General features: G+C 49.5%; 1 protein-coding gene across 4 annotated transcripts in view; it reads right to left on the bottom strand.

Moving 5' to 3' along the window:
* Positions 1–11938: 11938 nt before the first annotated feature.
* The window catches only part of SNX1 (sorting nexin 1), a 36642-nt gene continuing 30336 nt past the window's right edge, over positions 11939–18244 (bottom strand). For all 4 annotated transcript variants that reach the window (XM_044925109.2, XM_006044931.4, XM_006044932.4 and 1 more), the window contains 5 exons: positions 17095–17300; positions 14541–14684; positions 13603–13683; positions 13015–13086; positions 11939–12372 (listed from right to left, as the gene is read on the bottom strand). In XM_044925109.2, coding sequence (XP_044781044.1) covers positions 12322–12372; positions 13015–13086; positions 13603–13683; positions 14541–14684; positions 17095–17300 — 554 coding nt within the window. In that variant the 3' untranslated portion in view covers positions 11939–12321. The remainder of the gene's footprint in view (positions 12373–13014; positions 13087–13602; positions 13684–14540; positions 14685–17094; positions 17301–18244) is intronic.

Raw genomic sequence — 18244 nt, 5'->3', positions numbered from 1 at the left:
TTTCCCCTCTCCCCCAGCATTCACAGGCCCCACCATTCATTAGGTTTTCAAATCCATTCCTCCATTTCAATCATCTTTCAGCCCAAACCTGCATCAGGCTGGGGAGAGGCAGTGAGGGGACAAAGGCTCTGCTTTAGAAGTCAGACAGCATGGGTTTCTCCAACTAGTATCTCTGTGCTCGTTTGCAAAACTGGGATAATATGCCTCCCTCAGGAGAGTGTAGGAATGTTGAGTGAGACATCCCTGCTAAGCCTTCAGCAGAGTAGATTTCGAGAAAATGGCGGTTTGTGAGCTCATCCTGGAGACATAGGCGGGTGGTGTTGGTGTACAGGACGATGGATGGGGAAGAGGGCTGTGGCAGGTGACACTACACTGCTCTTGCCCATTCTTCTGGCAGAATCTTTTTGGGTCTGTAGCAGGGTTTAATCCAGAACTCTCTCACCTGTGCTAGTAGGGGCTTCTGCTCCCAGCTCTCAGCGCTCCTCCCCGCCCCCATAAGGGAGCTGTCCCATTCAGCACAAGCCTTCATTCCACTGACTTCTCCCCAGAGAATCTTGGGGGCAGTGGAGGAAGGGGGAGGCCCCTGCCTCCGAGAACTCATACCTAGCAGAAGGCTTCATGGTGGGAAGGTGCAGCAAGCAGAGTACCTGTCTTTGCAGTTGGGGTTGGGGGACCATGGGGTCACTCCCTCCTTCCTTAGTGCAGAGGTGCTGCAGAGCTGGAGCAGAAACCCCCTACTCCCATTCCCAGCTCAGCCCCCAGAGAGGCTGAGAGGAGGACCCCATATGGGAACAAGCAAGTCCCATCAATACCATGTCCTACACCATTTCCTCCCAAATTCCATCTCACAAGGGTGCCAGAATCAGGAAGCTGAAACTTCCTGGAAGGGAAATGACCCAACATGAGGAGAAGTGCTGGGATTTCATTTCCTCCCTTGCTCTCTAGGGCCCCTCCAGTCAGGGACCCTGAACTTCTAGTCCTCTCTGGGGATGCTCAGACCTCTAAACTTCTTGGTCACCCATCCTAAGGAAGGTCTGCCCTCTATTCCTACCACCCAGATTGCTGCCACATCTACATCTTCTAATGGACCTCGCCTTTCTTTCTCACTGCTCTCCTTCATACAAAGTCCACTCTATACCTAGCAGCACTGACTATCAAGGTTTCTGCTTAACACTGTCCAAAGGCTTTGCGTTATGCTTAAAACAAAAACTCCCCTTTCCCCCCAACCCCGTTCTCCAGAGCTCTAAATGACCTGGCTCAGCCTCCGTATCTCATTTTCTCTCCTCCCCTCTCTGGCATGGGGCTCCAGACTCAGTGACCTTCTTCCAGTTGTCAAACCTAACAAGCTCCTTCTGCCTCAGGTCATTTATAGTCACTGTTTCATCTCCGTGTAACACCTGGTGGGCTTTGCCTAGAGCTTCCAATCCTTAGCCCAAAACTCACCTCTTCAAAGATGCCTTCCTTCCTTACCACCCTATTATAGCACCCTGTCTCTGCACTTAATCCAGTATTACTGCTGTGCTGTGCTTATTCGCTCAGCCATGTCCAACTCTTTGCAATCCCATGGACTGTAGCCCACCAGGCTCCTCTGTCCATGGGGATTCTCATCAAGAATACTGGAGTGTGTTGCCATGCCCTCCTCCAGGGGATCTTCGCAACCCAGGGATCAAACCCAGGTCTCTCACATTGCAGGCAGATTCTTTACCATCTGATCCACCAGGAAAGCCCAAGAATACTGGAGTGGGCAGCCTGTCCTTTCTTCAGATCTTCCCGACCCAGGAATCGAACTGGGGTTTCCTGCATTGCTGGTGGATGCTACATCTGAGCTACCAGCCAAGCCCTACTATTTTTTTTAAATTGTGTTTCTCCCTGGTGTCCCCAGCTCGGCATCCAGATTCAGTACCATCGGCTCAGGGACATGGTCTCTTGCCAGCAGTTTACCACCATGGTCCAAGCAGGTAGTGGACACCCAGAAGAAATATTTGTTGCTTGAAAGACTATATATATGAATGAAAGGTGGGGGGGCAGTTGTGGTGGGGAGTAGGTTGTTGGGTAAAGCCTGGGAACAGGAGGGAAGGCCTGGGAAAGAGGCAGGAAGGGAGCAGCGTTGCTGAAGGGTTACAGGAGAGCTTGCGTAGGGACAACAGGAATCCTCTTCCCACCTGCGGAGGCAGACACCTAGCTCTCGCTGTCTGTTACCCTCTCTCTGCAGACGGTCATCTACCTTATTCATTTGTTCAATTTTCAGGTGTTCCTGAGAAGTCTCAAATCAATGGATTTTCATTTCCAGTTATAGGAGATTTGATGCACCTGATGTGAAATATCTTGTAGGAAATCTGCAGCTCCTTTTGCATGCTAAGTCGCTTTAGTCGAGTCTGACTCTGTGTGACCCTATGGACTGTAGCCCGCCAGGCTCTCTGCCCGTGGGATTCTCTAGGCGAAAATACTGGAGTGGGTTGCCATGCCGTCCTCCAAGGATCTTCCTCACCCAGGGATCAAACCAGCATCTCTTGTGTCTCCTGCAGTGACAGGCAGGTTCTTTACCACTGGTGCCACCTGGGAAGCCGCAGATCCTTACTCCATGGCATTTCATTCATGCTGCTGCTGCTAAGTCGCTTCAGTCGTGTCCGACTCTGTGCAACCCCATAGACGGCAGCCCACCAGGCTCCCCCGTCCCTGGGATTCTCCAGGCAAGAACACTGGAGTGGGTTGCCATTTCCTTCCCCAATGCATGAAAGTAAAAAAGTGAAAGTGAAGTCACGCAGTCGTGTACGACTCTTCACGACCCTGTGGACTACAGCCTACCAGGCTCCTCCGTCCATGGGATTTTCCAGGCAAGAGTACTGGAGTGGGGTGCCATTGCCTTCTCTGATTTCATTCATACATGAGTATAAAGATTCAAAAGAAGAAAAACAAGATCCTGGATCTGGAGACATTTATGTCTTTGGGGAGATAAAACCACGTCCAGAGACTATTTTCCTGTAAAGAGGAACACCTGACATGATGTACACTCCAGAGCAGTTATTACTGTCAAAGGAGAAGTTTGTTTCTTGTATACTTTAAGCGTTGGCCGGCTCCCTATATGAATACTGAGCTAAGTTCCAGACTCAGGTTATAGGGCCCTGACGGGTTTTCTGAATGTGTAGGCCTGGCAGGCAGTCTGATCCCCGTGAGTTTTCCACAAGGTCGCTGGTGAAGCTGATGCTCCCGGTTGGGGGCCACGTTGGAAATGCCTGCCTGTTACAGCTCACACAGCCCTGCCAGGGAGGGGGGCCACTCTCGCCCCGCTGTCCAGATGTAGAGCCTGGAGATGAAGGACCGAGCAGAGGGCAAGGGCTGGGGGCGGAGGTGTTCTGCCGACCCGACCCGCTCCTGGGGCCGCCTGGTCTCGGGCGTGCAGGTGGGCTGGATCGCGGCTCCCGCCCCCGCCCCTCCACCACCCGCCCGCCTGCCCCTCCCTCGTCCTCCGGCGCCCGAACACAAAGCCCCTTTCACTCGACTTCTGCTGCTCCGGAGGTTTGGTTAACCCCGTTAAGAAAACAAACAGCTCCTGGGCCGGCGGGCGCCGCTGGGCACAGAGGCTGGATTCTTCCCCTCCCCGCGGGCGGGCGGAGGCAGGCTGACCTGGGGTCCCAGCAACCCTGGGGCAAGGCTGGGCCAGGACTGCTGCTCCCGAGGGCTGGGTGGGGGGCGGGCGTGGGAGCTCTGGTCACCTGGGCAACCTTGGACGACACCCTTGTTTCTGGGTCCTTATCTGTACCAGGGGGAGTTGTGTGTAGACTAAATGACACCATGCTCCCACAGTGTTTAGCATGTAACACAGTAAGTGAACGTTAGCTATTCTTATTTGACTGAATTAGATGAATTCGCTGTTTTTGTAGGCCAAAACTGTGGGGTTGTGGAGATTACACATAGTTCATCTCATATATTGTTAATAATTCATTTTTGAAACAACAAAAACAAACTCTTATATTCCTTTCTGTATCCTGAGGTTGCAAGGTTAGCTTAAACACACACACACACACCAAAAATCCTATTAGTTACTCCAACCACTAACTCTGTAATCAGGCTTTCTAATATTGTACAACCAAAAAAAAAGATAAAGAATCGGAAGCGATCGAGGTTGGTGTAAATAAGCAACTGTCCTCTTCATTCCAAGTTTCAGAGCACTTAACTGCTTAGTAAGTACATCTTATACATCTGAAATAATAAAATTTAGAAATTTATGTTGTAAATATTGGACTTTGGTGTAGATACCTAAAAAAATAGTTCTAAATGCTAAAACATTTTAAATGATTAGCTAGTCTAAATTCATCATGTTACAGATGAGCAAACTGAGGTGCGAGGAAGGGAGAAGTGGGCTGTGGACAGGGCTGTGTTAGGAAGGCACCTCTGACAAGCACATCCTGCCCGAGCCCTGAGAGCCAAGTTTGGCCCTGGGTTAGGCGGGCGCCCTGTTTCTCAGGGGACTGGCAGGCTGCAGCCAGCAGTGTCGCTCCTAGGAGCCACACGCCTCTTGCTGCAGGACCGAAGCGCAGCTGCTTTAGACAGCATGATGCAAGGCCCGGGCAGGGGAGCTGCGGAGAGCACCCCAGCCACCTCGCGCTGGAGCAGGAGCTTCCCGGGGAGACTCTTCTGGCCCTGCAACAACTCACTCCTAACTTCCCTTACAGTGGCATGTCAGGGGTGCTGGCACTGGGGTTCAAGGTACTCAGGCACCCTCAAGTCACAGGAGTTTATCAGGAAGAAGGCTGTAAGGCCAAGAACTAAGGACAACAGGTAGAGCTGCGGGGGTGCCCACAGCAGCAGGCCTTCCTGTCTGGAAGGGAGGTGCTGCCCCGCCCTCGACCCACTCGAGCCTTGGATACTGTCTGGGGTTTCTTGGCAAGTAGAGTTTTTAGACTCTGCCGTTAATAGTCCCCAGCTACTCACCCAAGCTGCTTCTCTGTCTTCTGGCTTCTGCTCCTGCCACACACTGAGCACATCTGGGGAAAGTACCTCACAGGGTCAGAGAAGTGCAAATGCCTACAACGTCAGGTGGGTAACTTCTCCTTGATAGCCCTGCTGTGTGAGTTTGTTCAGACATTTAAGGAAACAGCTTAGTGGGTTAGCGTTTAGATCCTCCTTGTCCATCTTCAGATGTGGGATATCGGGGTGCAGACAGGCTGAGTCAAGTAGACTAATGTTCAAGTCTTAGCTCTTCGGTGTGACCTTGGGCAAGCTGCTCAAGGTCTCTAAGCCTCAGTCTTTTCATGTAGATAATGACGCCCACCTGGCAGGGTCATGGTGCCGGTTGAGTTTCACACCACTGCACCCACTGGCAGGGGAAGGTGTTTACCGCATGGCCGCTCTTGTTACAGGGCCCTGGGGTGGGATGGGACTACCGGGACAGTCTGGACGCTGCCCTGCACGTTTCCTGGCTGCCAGGTGCCTCATCATTTTTTTCTGGTGAGGCTGCTGATGTTCCCAAGGAGAGACCCACTCCTGGGCCCCTGTGGCCGTTACCGGTGTCACTCATAAGGGAAGAGGAAGCTGAGAGCACTTAAGCTAGAAGGGGGCAGTCATTTGGAAACAACTGTCACATCCCTTTAGAGAAAGGTCCTATCTCAGATGGGACAGGGTTTTTTCCTTTGGGGTTTTTTCTGGACCCAGAATGAATCCCACAGAGGCTGAGCAGCTGGCCTCCTTTGAGCAGCCTTGATGGTGGGGGTGGGGAGGATTTCTGCCCCAGAGGTCTGGTCAGCAGAGCCAGAGGGGCATTTCCGCAACAGACAAAGGCAAAGGGGAGGGAGGAGGCTTATCAGGGGCAAGCAATGAGGCAGGTGGCTATCACCTCCCACCTGTAGGCCTCACCTGGGGCACTGAACACCGATTCTGCCAACCACTGCAAAGCCTGTTAATCGCTCAGTCGTGTCCAACTCTTTGTAACCCCATGGACTATAGCCCACCAGGTTCCTCTGTCCATGGAACTCTCCAGGCAAGAATACTGGAGTGGGTTACCATTCCCTTCTCCAGGGATCTTCTCAACTGAGGGACTGAACCAAGGTTTCCTGCATTGCAGGCACATGCTTTACTGTTTGAGCCACGAGGGAAGCCCATAGCAGCACAGCCCACCAAACCCCAAATCAGGCCTATTTCTGAATCTCAAAGTGGAGGAGGGACCTAGATGAGTATCCATCTAGAGTAACCATGATGTTAAGGAGTTCAGAGCCATGGAGGCTGGTGAGATAACATTACAATCAAGGGTGACAAAGACCAGAATTTTAAGGAGACAGCGAAGTGCTAAGTCAAGAGCTATAAAGGAGCCAGGGCTCCCATTCCAGTGGGGAATAGGGTAGGGTGGAGGGTGGGTCAAAGAAAGCTCCCCAGAGAATGCAGGCCTCAGAGGATGCAGTGGGTTGTTTTCCCACAATGAAAACAGCTTTATTTAATGTTTATGATTATAAAAATAATATACAAATTCCAAGCAATATCAGATAGTATAAAAATTTTAAATAATGCAAAATTCCATCCCTGGAGGCAACTACAGTTAACAATTTAATCAACATCTTTCTCGTATATATATATAATTTTATATAAATGCAGACCGTATCATACATGTAATTCTGTAACCTATTCTTACTCAAAAATGAGTTTTTCTTGCCAATGAATATAGCTGTATATCATCTTCAATGACTGTATAAAATCTAATTGCATTATGTACCATAATTCATTTAATCCCTTCCTGCTGTACATTAGATTGATTTCAAATTTTACAGCTGTAAACAATGCTATGATGGGCTTCTTTGCATAGCCATCTTCATGGACTTGGGTTTCTAGAAGTGTCTATGGGAATCCCCAGGGAGTGTCCTGACACACCAACCAGTGCCCTCGTCTCTATTTACTCACACTTTCATCCACAATACGGAAGGCTGGCTGTTTCAGACAGGTGTAAGTTTAAGATTGAAGGGAGGGACGAGGGCTTGAGATAGGGCGCTTCAGGTGCAAAGGCCACCAATAATAAAGGCTTCTTACGCTACACAGCAGTGGGGAAGGAAGGAGCGTATGTGGAGTCTGTTTCCGTGAGGTACGCACACTGCTGTGAAGGACTAGGAGATAAACAGGGAAAGGCGAGCTGGAGTCCTCTCACAGCAGGCTGTGAAGGCCAGGTGGCAGAGCCCACTGTTGGAGATCATTCAAGAGTTACCTACACAGCACCTATTTAAAGCCCAGATATTTTCAGGAGTCACAAGGTTAAAGAGATGTTCCACTTTGGAGAGTTTATTGTCTTAATTTTTTTTTTTTTATGCCTTAAATTGCTTTTTGTGCTTCAGTCACCTGCCTCATCGCGTCCTGTTCTTTGTAGCCATTGCGCTCCTATGGATACCCTAAGGCCCAAATTAAATATTACAGAATTTTTGTTTGGCGGAGATTGCCAACATTAAGCCACACAGCTGGTATCACAAGACATTGGCAGGTGATGGCGCACCAACCCCGGGGCCAGAAGACAAGGATGAGTTGTTCTAGCGCATTTCTAACTCTGAGCTCTGACCCAACTCTTCCCCAACGTGGAGCTGAGACTCTTATCCAGTGACTCATTAAGGCAGAGTGTCCTGTTCAGGCATGGGTCAAATGTAGGAAAGGAGGGAATCACCATTCTCTTCCTTTTCTACTCCTTCCCCTCCCAAAGGCTGCTGGGAACTGGTGGGGAAAATCCCACCACCTTAGGGTCTGCTGTTCCTCAGAATCCATGGTTTCCAATCCCACGTGGGCTCTAAACATGCTCAGCAAAAGACACTCCTTCCATCACCACGCTCCTTTCTCAACCAGTTCCTGGCCCCATCTTTAGATTTCCATTATCTTCTCATGATTTTTCAAATTTGAGATGCACAGACATTCTTTATTTTCTTTAGGCTTCTCAGCTACAGGTGCATTCAGAATGAAAATCACTCGGAAAGAGCTCAGTGTTACAAATATCCACGTGTAACACTTCCTACATTTCTACTTCTTGCATTTGTTCTGTTGCTGAAGACCCATTCTGAATGCTGGGGTCTCTTCAGCTCTAAGCCCTCACCTTCAGGACTCCGAAGCCCAGAGATGCATGGGGGAAATAACCCACAGGGAAGCAGGAGAAGTAAGACTCATTTCCACACCTCTTCTGTAAACCACTTGACTCAAAATAGGTCAACAAGATAGCCGTGTCTGAGAACATCTGGATTGCCATGCAGGTTAATCTTTCTTCCCCAGCCCCAGCAGCGAGGCTCCCTGCGCTGTGCCTTTTGCATTTGCTCCCAGACACGGATGATGGCCATTCCCTTTCTCTCCTCTGAATTCTGTTAACATGTTAGGTCTGACATGCCTTTAAATGAAACAAAGCCAGCTTTGACTTTGTATCTCCCTTACCTCTTGGCACAGTCCTCCCTTTTCATTCAGACGAGCGTCTTATATGAATGATGCAGTCATGCACTTGCTGCCACCGCTGCTTCCCCGCCCTTTTGCTTATTTGGTTTATTTGGCCTCCTGTGCTACCTATGTCATGACCGTTGTCACCACCTACCCTGAAACCCAGGTCAGAAGCTCATGGGTCATGCAGCTACCACTCTCTTCCTCAGGCCTTTCGTCGTATCAGTGAGCAGCCCCCAGGGGCTCTTTGCTGCCACTGACTCCTCTCCCTGAGCCCGGACTCCATTACTACTGCCCTCCTCAGCACTCTGGCTGACTCGCTGTGCCTCCAGCCTTGTATCTTCTGATATGTCTACATCACAAATGTGACCATGCTATTTCCTGCTTAAGTCCTTCCAGGAGCTCCCCACACTTGCAGGGTCATGTTCAAAGTGCACCACAGGTGACAGGCACTGTGTGATTCAGCTCTTGCTCCTCACTCCATGGGCCGTCCACTGACTTGACTCTGGCCACATCGAGCCACTGGTATTCCCTAGATGGGCCCACCTCTCACGACATGACACAGGAAGGCAGATGGTCCCACAGAAGGAACAAAAACCTCTTCACCTTGAAGACACAGTTCAAGCATCCCCTTCTCCAATTTCTTCCTCCTGAGTCTCCAAGTGGAACAACTCCATTTTTGTGGCCCTATCCCCGCATACAGGCCTCTGGCTCAGTATGGGTAAACTGCTATTGGTCTTCTTAACTTGCAAGTTCTGCACAGAAATGCATAGGCCCTGAAGACAGCTGGCTCCATCAGCCTTGGGACAGAGAGAAAAGCTCTGAGAAGGAAGCTTTGACACCAGAAGGGAGTCTGTCTCCAGGAAATAACAAAAACAGACTTACATCAAGGGGATCACTGGATGGAACAAAACAAAGCAAAGAGAAAGTTTAAAATTTTCTCAGAGAGTTAAAAATATGAAAAAGGGAGATGAGAATAAAATTTATGGGGCTACTATGAATTCATGATTTTTAATTATTTATATCATCTATCTCCATCTCCCTCAATATTTCCATATATCTTTATCTACAGTTATTTCCTTGCTCTGTCTGCCAAGAAAAGCTTAGAAGCAATGACATTCCAGTAGCAATGGGCACTCAGCACCCAGATCTTGATTTCTTAAGATCATTTTCCATTCAAAGGAATCAAGATTCCCTGGGAAAAAATAGCTGATTCCACGGCTGGGGCTGGGAAAATACAAGGTAAGTCTGGAACACCTGAAGCCAGAAAGTAAGAAAGTGTTTAAAAAAAAAAAAAAAAAAAAATGAAAGGGACATATTAAAAGACACAGGAGCCTGCTAGAAATCTGGGATGGTTTGAGAATCAAAGCAATACCTCGCAACTTTGAGTAAATAGGAATCCATTCCACCATACCTATAAACAGATTAATAAGTAGGGAGGAAGATGCTTTCCTTTAGAAGTAGAATGTCAAACAAGTGTAGAAGAAACTATGGAGTTAGAAAATCACACTGAATGAAGAACAAAGTATGTACATGACATCAAAGTGTCCCCCCACAAGTAACTTGTTACTTACAAAGGGGAGAAGTCAACTTAGAAAGGGGAAGTCTGGCAGGCATTAACTTAACCAAGTGATCACAGAGCTAACGTCAATATCAATGGGATCAACTAACATCACCTGCCAACTTAAGACACACACAGAGGACACATCACTTTTGTGATGTTCCTGCCCGACATGCCAAACCCTAATCTAATCCATGAGACCAATCCAATTTGAGGAACATTCTACAAAATGTCTGGCTGTATTCTTCAAAAAGGCCAAGATAATAAAAGGAAAGACATCTGAATTGAGAGACACGTGTAAGCATGTATCACAACTAAATGTAACACATGATTCTGCATCAGGAAAAAGGGAATCACCCTAAGGAACAGCACTAGGAGCCCTGACACCATTTAAACGGCGAGCAGGGGTAGCTGACAGCATTCCGTCAGTGTCAGCGTGACGTCAGCACTACACTTCCTGCTTCTGACAAGTGGTTATGGTTATAAATTATGAGACGAAGTCCTTTTTCTTAAGGAAAGGCTTACTGAAGTTTTGGGGTAGAGGGGTAACAATATCTACAACTGACTCTCAATGATTGAGAAAATACAACATGTAAATACAGATAAAGCAAATCGTCAGTCATAATGCAAATGGGGTAAAATATAAGCACTTGGTAAGTGGGAGTTCTTCGTGATATTCCAGTAACTTTTCTGTAAGTTTAAAATCTTATTAAAATTCGAAAAGTTCCCAAACCAACCAGCAATCCAACAACAAGGGATGAGTCAGAATTATGGTACAGTCACTCTATTTAAAATTACAGAGCGTTACAAATAAACGTCTGTGAAAATACATAACAAAATAGAAAAAATGCTTATAGCTTATACAGGGTTGAATGATGAAAGCCGGATACAAAGTATTTTATGTGTCCATTATTATAACTAAGCAGAGCAAGCACATAAGTAAGATTGGAAGGGTAATATCAAAGGTGGTAATAAGGATATTAGGGGAAGGGAGAGACGAGTGACTTTTTCTTAAAAAAAAAAAGAAAAAATCAGCATATTGAAGAAAATACTTGCCAGCATAGGCACTCCCTCATCGGGCAGTGCTATTGACTGCCTTCTCTTGCCCCAGGCTGCCCCTCCCCAAACCTTGACACCTATCCCTCACCCCAAGAACAGACACTGGGTCTGGAGTGCCCTCACAAGGGCATCTGAGGGTGGTGGGGCTAGGAGTATGAGGCTCCCCTGCAGGCAGTCTGCCAGCCCTGCCCCACACAGTGGCTTCAGTCTGCTCTGAGCAGCGAGCTGAGCAGCTGCGGACGCAGCTGAGGGGAAGCCCAGCAAGGGCACATCTGAGACTGGGCCTCCCTGGCCAGGCCAGCACAGAGACCCCTTTGAATGCCCTTGGCTTGTGCTCACAACACCAGGGCCTCTTGCCGACATGCTCTCTCCTGGGCATAGACCGTAAAGCTTCTTGGAACTCAGAAGGTTTAGGAACTCTGGGATGACTTTATCTCAAGGCAGAGTGCCTGGTTCTGTTGTCAGTGGGGTGAAGTGTTAAGTCCTTATCAGTCCTTTACATTTTTAACATAAACCAGTCTACTGAGCACCTGCTTTGATGGGTGGCAAAAAGAAGTTCAGAACACAAGGCTTTGCTATCAGAAGGCAAACTCTCAGAGAGCCCTGGGCAGCTGAGAGAAACAGGGCAGGAATAAAAATGAAAGTCTGCCTCCTTTGCGGGAGAACTGGTTTTGTTCCTCTTATTATAAGAGACGTGTTTAAAACTCCTTCCCTAAAGAAGCAGGAGTAAGAGTTAGTAAGAGACCCTCAGAACAGGCAGCTGGGGTAGAGAGAGCAAAGGAAACCCCAGTCCTGTCGGGGAGCAGGAGCCAAGGCCCACGAGCTCCTGTGGAGAGGAACTCATTACACGACTCTCCCGGGCACTTCTTGTTTAGAGCTGCTTCCCAACTGTTCCCCAGCCTAGAGCAAAAAGCACCACCATTCTCAGTCATGTGACCCGATTTTAAAGTATTTTATTACATAATCTTTTCATGGCACCGTCAGGAGTAACAGAAAACGTTATCCCCAGTTCCTAACCACATCCTGAAAAATATACATTTGTATTTATATATTTATATCAATACTCCACCCCATCCCCTAATTCCACCACCTAGTATAGGACTTTTGCTTAAAGCAAGAAACTATTCTTTCAGGTAAGAAAATATATATGGATGCTAAGTGAAGTAATGGTTAGAGAGACTGGGGACAGCGCAGTCGTGGGGGCAGGAGGGAAGGGGTGAAGTCCAGGCTGGGCAGGATGCATCACTGGGCCCGGCAGAGGTGGAGGAGAGTGTATAAAAAGGCAGCGTCAGGCAGGTGGCTCTGGTGTCCTCGGTCCATTAGGAGATGGCCTTTGCCTCAGGAAGGAAGGCTTCCCAGTACTTAGCCAGCTGCAAAGAAGTGGGATCAGTAAGCGAGTGCTCCCATCGAGTGGCAGAGCCTGAGCCTGGAAGGGGAGCAAGCCAAGGCACTCCCCCAGGTGCCCTTGGCCAGCACAGGGAGACCATTTCCTCAGCCTGGCCTAGGCTGAGGCCAAGCTGAGCAAATGGGTATGCTGAGAGTGGACCCTGGGACAGACTGGCTGGCCAGCCACACTACCCTTACCTCTCTAGACTGAAGGAAGCATCAAGTGCAAGGTCTGAAGACAGTCCTGGTTCTGCCCCAGAGGAAGTACCCCCGTGGGGGCCACAGCTTGGCTCAGATCAGTCAGCTCCTCACAACAGGGTCATTGTTCCACATACCGATTGGGGCCTCAGCCTCAAGAGGGCTAGGTGGTATCAGGGGGTTACAGGGAGAGGAGAGTTGGGGTTTGTCCTTAAAAACTAACTCACTGTAGGATTAGGGCTATCCTGCTTATTAGCAAAAGACCCTACTGGATGCTCCACATTAGAGAAACAGGACTTATGTTCAATTATTGATTAAACAGGGTCCAGACCCCTGATGTATGCCAGACTACCCTGTCACCAAAGTCTCAAGTATGCAGCTGGCCCAAGCAAGCAGGAGAGGAAGAAAGCCATGCACAAGTTACATACCTGCTGCTGTGAATACAGGAGTGTCTCGAGGTACTTGATCACATGGTTTCTGAAGTCCTTGGATTTCTCTTTCTAAAGGAGACAGGATTCTACACTGACCATCCGGACAGTTGCTCCTTCCCCTCTTGACAGGATGGTGATGTTTTTGCTGACCAAGGCTGAACACAGCCTCAGAAAGGAGAGGCAGCAGCTGGATTAGCTACAATTTCCAGCCCAATAACCTCTTGCAAGGCTTTCTTGAATGGTGGCAGGGTGGGAAAGCGAGGAGAAAGGACAGGGGAGCAGAGGGGTTATGATAGGCAAGCGTTGTTTTGTGTCTAACTGCTCTGGTCCAGCAACCAGTGGAGGACAGCCACTTTGCCTCAGGAACAAACACACAAACGTGAGCGCGGTGCGCGCGCGTGCGCGTGCACACACACACACACACACACACACACACACACACACACACAGAGCTATGCTTGTTCACAGTAACTGCCAAGTCACTGGCACTGCCATCTGTCTCCCTACTCAGTAGAGACACGGACAAAACCAGTACCACCACTAAAGCAGGCACTGCACAAGGGTGAGGAGGGTCTTCTATCTTACCTCAAACCGTATCACTTCTTTTCGGACCACGGTTGAAATCCTTTCAAAGTCCCTTTCATACTGAGTCACCCGAGACTCCCACTGGGAAGAAAGAGGAAAGAAAGGATCCCTTAACATATTATGGAGTTACTATTAAGTCTTTACCTCTGAACAGCAACTGTGTATCTGAGACCTCAATTGGTCATTTGTTCGTCCCTCTGGGTAAGATTAGATATGGAGATTCCACAGGTAATCCAGACTCCAGTAGAGGTCACCTCTGGAACTGGCTGGGAAACAGGTGCCATGTGTCTCAGGCCAAGTCTGGTTCCTAAGAAATCTAGTTCCCCAGAGGCTCCAGTTCAGGTACTTGCCAGCAAGGCTGGGAGGCCCAGAGAAGTGAATTTAGTTCTCACCGGAAGGGCACATGTGAATCACCTTGGAGCTTTTCAAAGACCCAGGCAGGACTGCTCCTGCAGAGATTCTAATTTGGCAAGTGTGGGTGGAACAGGAGAGGAGGAGGAGGGCCCAGTCTCAGGGCAGACCCTGGGCCATTCTCAGCAGCTTTGCTGGCCACTGTCCTTTAGACCACCCCTCGAGTACTTTTGCCTAGAAAATCCCATGGACGAAGGAGCCTGGTAGGCTGCAGTCCATGGGGTCGCGAAGAGTCGGACATGACTGAGCGACTTCACTTCCACTCTTCACCTTCATGCATTGGAGAAGGAAATGGCAACCCACTCCAGTGTTCTTGCCTGGAGAATCCCAGGGACGGGGAAGCCTGATGGGCTGCCATCTATGGGGTCGCACAGAGTCGGACACGACTGAAGTGACTTAGCAGCAGCAGCAGCAGCAGCAGTCCTTTAGACTCCATTAGTTCTCTTGCCTGCTGAGGGGTTCTAAGCAGCTCAGTGGGGTGGAACCCGGACTCACTCAGGAGCCAGAACGTCCCTGTAGCGGCTCACCTCTACAATCTCATCCTTGGCCTGCTGCAGCTTGTCGGGCTTGTTGGCCCACAGCAGCCGAGCCTCAGCCTCCCGCTTCTTCTGCAGGGTGGTCTGAGCATCCTGCCAGCGCTGCCACGTCTTCATGCGCTGGTCAAAGGCGGCCTGTGGGGGTGAAGGTTGGGGAAAAGCACAACCAGCCCTTCAGGCGCTCTGCTGGCTCTGCCTTGGGGGGAGGGGGCTCTCCCAGCGGCTGTGTTGGGGAAGGGCCGAGCAAGGGCAGGTTCCACAATCTTGTGTTAATGCCCAGCTGGAAGTTTGACGTCCAAAAGCACAAGCTTGGGTAAGACTTCTCTCCAAGGCTCCAGCAGACCTGCGTCATGCTGCTCCCAAGGCTGGATGGCCCAGGGCAAGCAGGTGGTCTGATGCCCATACTCAATCTATTGCTTTCAAACGGACTCCCTGAGATCAGTCAGTTCATGAGTCTACACACTTTCCTTAAATGCCTGCCCTGTGCCAAGGGCTAAGAATATAGTAGGAAACGAAACACATAGGCCTGCTTTCATGGAGCTTGAAGTCTAACAGGAAAGCCTGACATTGTATTACTAACAGCCAATAAGTAATCATAAGAATGCAGGGTACAGAAAAAACATGCAGAGTACTGCAAAAAAACACTTGGGGACCTAGTTGAGCCTGGGAGACACATCAGAGAAGACCAACATAAGGAAGCAAACTCTATACTGACACCCAAACAATATACAGGGTGAGCTTGACAGATCTCCCCACCACCTTCAGCTTAACAGATCTTTATACTAAGTAAACTTCATCTCATCCATACATTCAACTGCTAGCGGCTATCAGGGCCTTCAAGAAGCTCTCCGAAGGCCATCTGCTGGTCTTCCCTGTTTTCAGTTCCTTGATCACAATCAGCACGTCCAGAGGATGCCTGTTGGGCTAACCAAACCATCCCGCACCCCCACTGGCTCTGTAGGCTTCAAGAGGTTGGGATGATAGGCCTCTGCCTGGGGCAGCCTCCCAGCACCGCTCCTTCTGCTCCCCTCCCCTGTGAGAGTTCCCTGGATGTTTTCCAGGCCTCCTTAGTTCAGGCCTTTGCCAAGACTTGAACCTCAGGGAGTGAAAGGACACCAAATTTATCTTCCCCTGCATTGTCACTGCTGCTTATCTGCAATTTCTAAACAGCTGAATAAAGGATCAGGTAAAGTGTGACCTCAAGTCCAGCCTAACACCCTCGGCTAACTATGGTACAGCTGCAGGTTTCAGCACAGAAGTAACCTCTGTTCATCTCTCCAGTCCCACTGCCAGCACATGACCACGAGAAGGGCAGGTGGGGTCTCTGAGAAAAGACCAGCTTGCAGTTCTGGGCACTAAGGCGAGCTGCCTCAATGAGGCCTCCCTCACCCCTCTCCATACAGGGTCCCTGGCCTGAGGGTCATATCCAAATGCTGAGCTCTCCAGAAGCCCCAGACAACACTGCTCTCTGAAAGCAACCCCAGAGAGAACCCTTCCCTGGGGTGGCTTTCTAGTCTAAGTAGCCTGACCTGTTCCAAGCATGCCAGAACAGGTTATTTTTCCAGCCTCTTATCACTCTGGAGTTAGCAGCAAACCAAACAGCAAAGGGAGAGGACAGTGAGCAATCTTACAGACTATATTAAGCAACTCTATCACGGAGAAAATGAGTGCTGGGGGCAGCGTGGCTCCTGACAATGCAGGAGCTCTCAGGCTGGGGAGAGCTCGGGGATGGGGGGAGAGATAGAGTGTTTGTGTGGCTCTGTTCCAACTCAGAGGCTCAGATGTTCTGGTCCCAACCTGGATCAGGTAGATTCAGGCCCTATTAGGGCAGGTGCCAGGTTCCCTCTTGGCTCCTTCCTCTGTCTCAGAGAGGCCACGCAAGAGCTAATCTCACTGCCCAGTGAAGCTTCCTCAGCCACTCTCAAAGATCAGGGAACCAGAGTGCCTTGGTCACCAGAAGAGGTGAGGTGCTTGACCTGAGGGGCAGGCTGCAGGCTTGTCGCCAGTGTGGCCAGCACAGCACAGCTCTGGTGACAAGCTCCCTCAGCCCCCTGGCCACACTTCTCCATGCAGCAACACACTAGTTGTGTGTAGTTACCTGGTAGCCCACATTGGAGGGAAAAGTGGAAGCCAGCAAGAGCTCTTACCGGGGCCAAGCTGCCGCATATTGTTAAGAAGGCAAAGACCAGAGGGCTGAGGAAGTCACAGCTCCAAGGGGCCCAGACCTAGGCCTGGAACAGCCTTGCTTGAAGAAAGGAATATAGGATGCTGTCCAGCTCCAACAATAAGGAAGGGCCTACTCGGAAATTCAAGAGTGGTCTTTTCTTCAAGCTGATTTAAAATACTGGCTGTGGGCCTCAAAATGACTCAGAGACAACTAAGAGTTTAATGGATGTTTCAGTTCACAAGATACTTTCTCTTTTGAGAGTAGAAAAACTATACCTATTTCAAGCTATAATGGATGAAACCATCTTGGGAAGAAGAGCAAAGGAAAAGACAAATTAAATCCAGTGGAGGAAAAAGAGGAGAGGAACGAGATGCTTACGCGGACTATGGCCAGGAGGCGAATATAGTCACTCAGGAGCTCCGCGAGGAGGAAGAAGTCATTGTTGGCCTGTTCCTGGTGGAGCTGCTCGATCTTTTCTTCCACCTCAGCCAGCTGGGAGAGTGCCCGTGACAGTGCTGTGTTGTCCTCAGAGCTCCCAAGCATGGCGAGACTCTTGGCAAACTGGGCTGTGTTTAGCGCTAGCTCTGGAAGGAGGAAGACAGCAGAGCCTCTGATCTCCCGAGGAAGAGGGACAAGTCGGCTGGCACTCCCCGGGTGCCTGAGCTATGCTGGCCCCCGCGTGTCTGGCAACCATGGGCTCTGCAAATCTGGTCACTTATATAAGAGCCAACTGAATTCACAAAGTGAGGGTGATGCAGCTCGGGCACACGAGCAAAGAGAGTGCCTGCTGCCCTCAGTTTCCCTAGGTTAGGCTTACTTGGATGGAGCAGTGCTGATGCTCCTGGAGAACCAGGGGCCAGTTAATAGAAACAGGCCAATGGCACAGTTCTGATTTTCACATTAGAGCTCACAGTAAGCAGCCTGCCTGTACACACTGCATAGTCTTGCGTGCACCAGAGCAGAACAACTTTCTGTGAAGAGCCAGGTATTTTAACCTTTGCAGACCACATACGGCTCACTCTCCTTGCTCCCCTCCCCCATCCTTCCACCCCATCTCTTCAAAAATGTTAAAAACCACTTAGAGCCACAGCAATAGGTCCATGACCAATATGTCTATGGCTAGATATGACCCAGGGGGCCGGGTCATATTTTGCCAACCCTTACATTGGTCTCCGTTCTAATGGTTTTCTGCCTGTTTAGACTTCTGATTATCAGCATGTTTAAAGCATTCAAACTTGGCAAATTTCACTAGCTCTTAAGCAAATCTCACCAGAGAAAGGTGAAGAAGGGTTAGGAGACATACATGGTTTCCCGCATTTACATATTTCTCATTGGACCATGCAGCTAAGGCATATAGCATTGTTTTGGATATAAGCCACCAACTCAATGCCACCAACCGAAGCCCACAATCCCAGGTCAAGCTGTAACTGGGACGGCTTCTCTGCATTCATCCTGGGTAAAGAGTACAATGCCTTCAGCGGCAGAGGCATGTTTCCTGTCAGGAGACGCAAGGCATTATCTCTTTGAT

This window comes from Bubalus bubalis, chromosome 11 (genome assembly GCF_019923935.1).
Source record: "Bubalus bubalis isolate 160015118507 breed Murrah chromosome 11, NDDB_SH_1, whole genome shotgun sequence".
Lineage (NCBI taxonomy): Eukaryota > Metazoa > Chordata > Mammalia > Artiodactyla > Bovidae > Bubalus > Bubalus bubalis.
The sequence above is the reverse complement of the archived record's forward strand: the minus strand, read 5'-3'. Positions and strand labels throughout refer to the sequence as shown.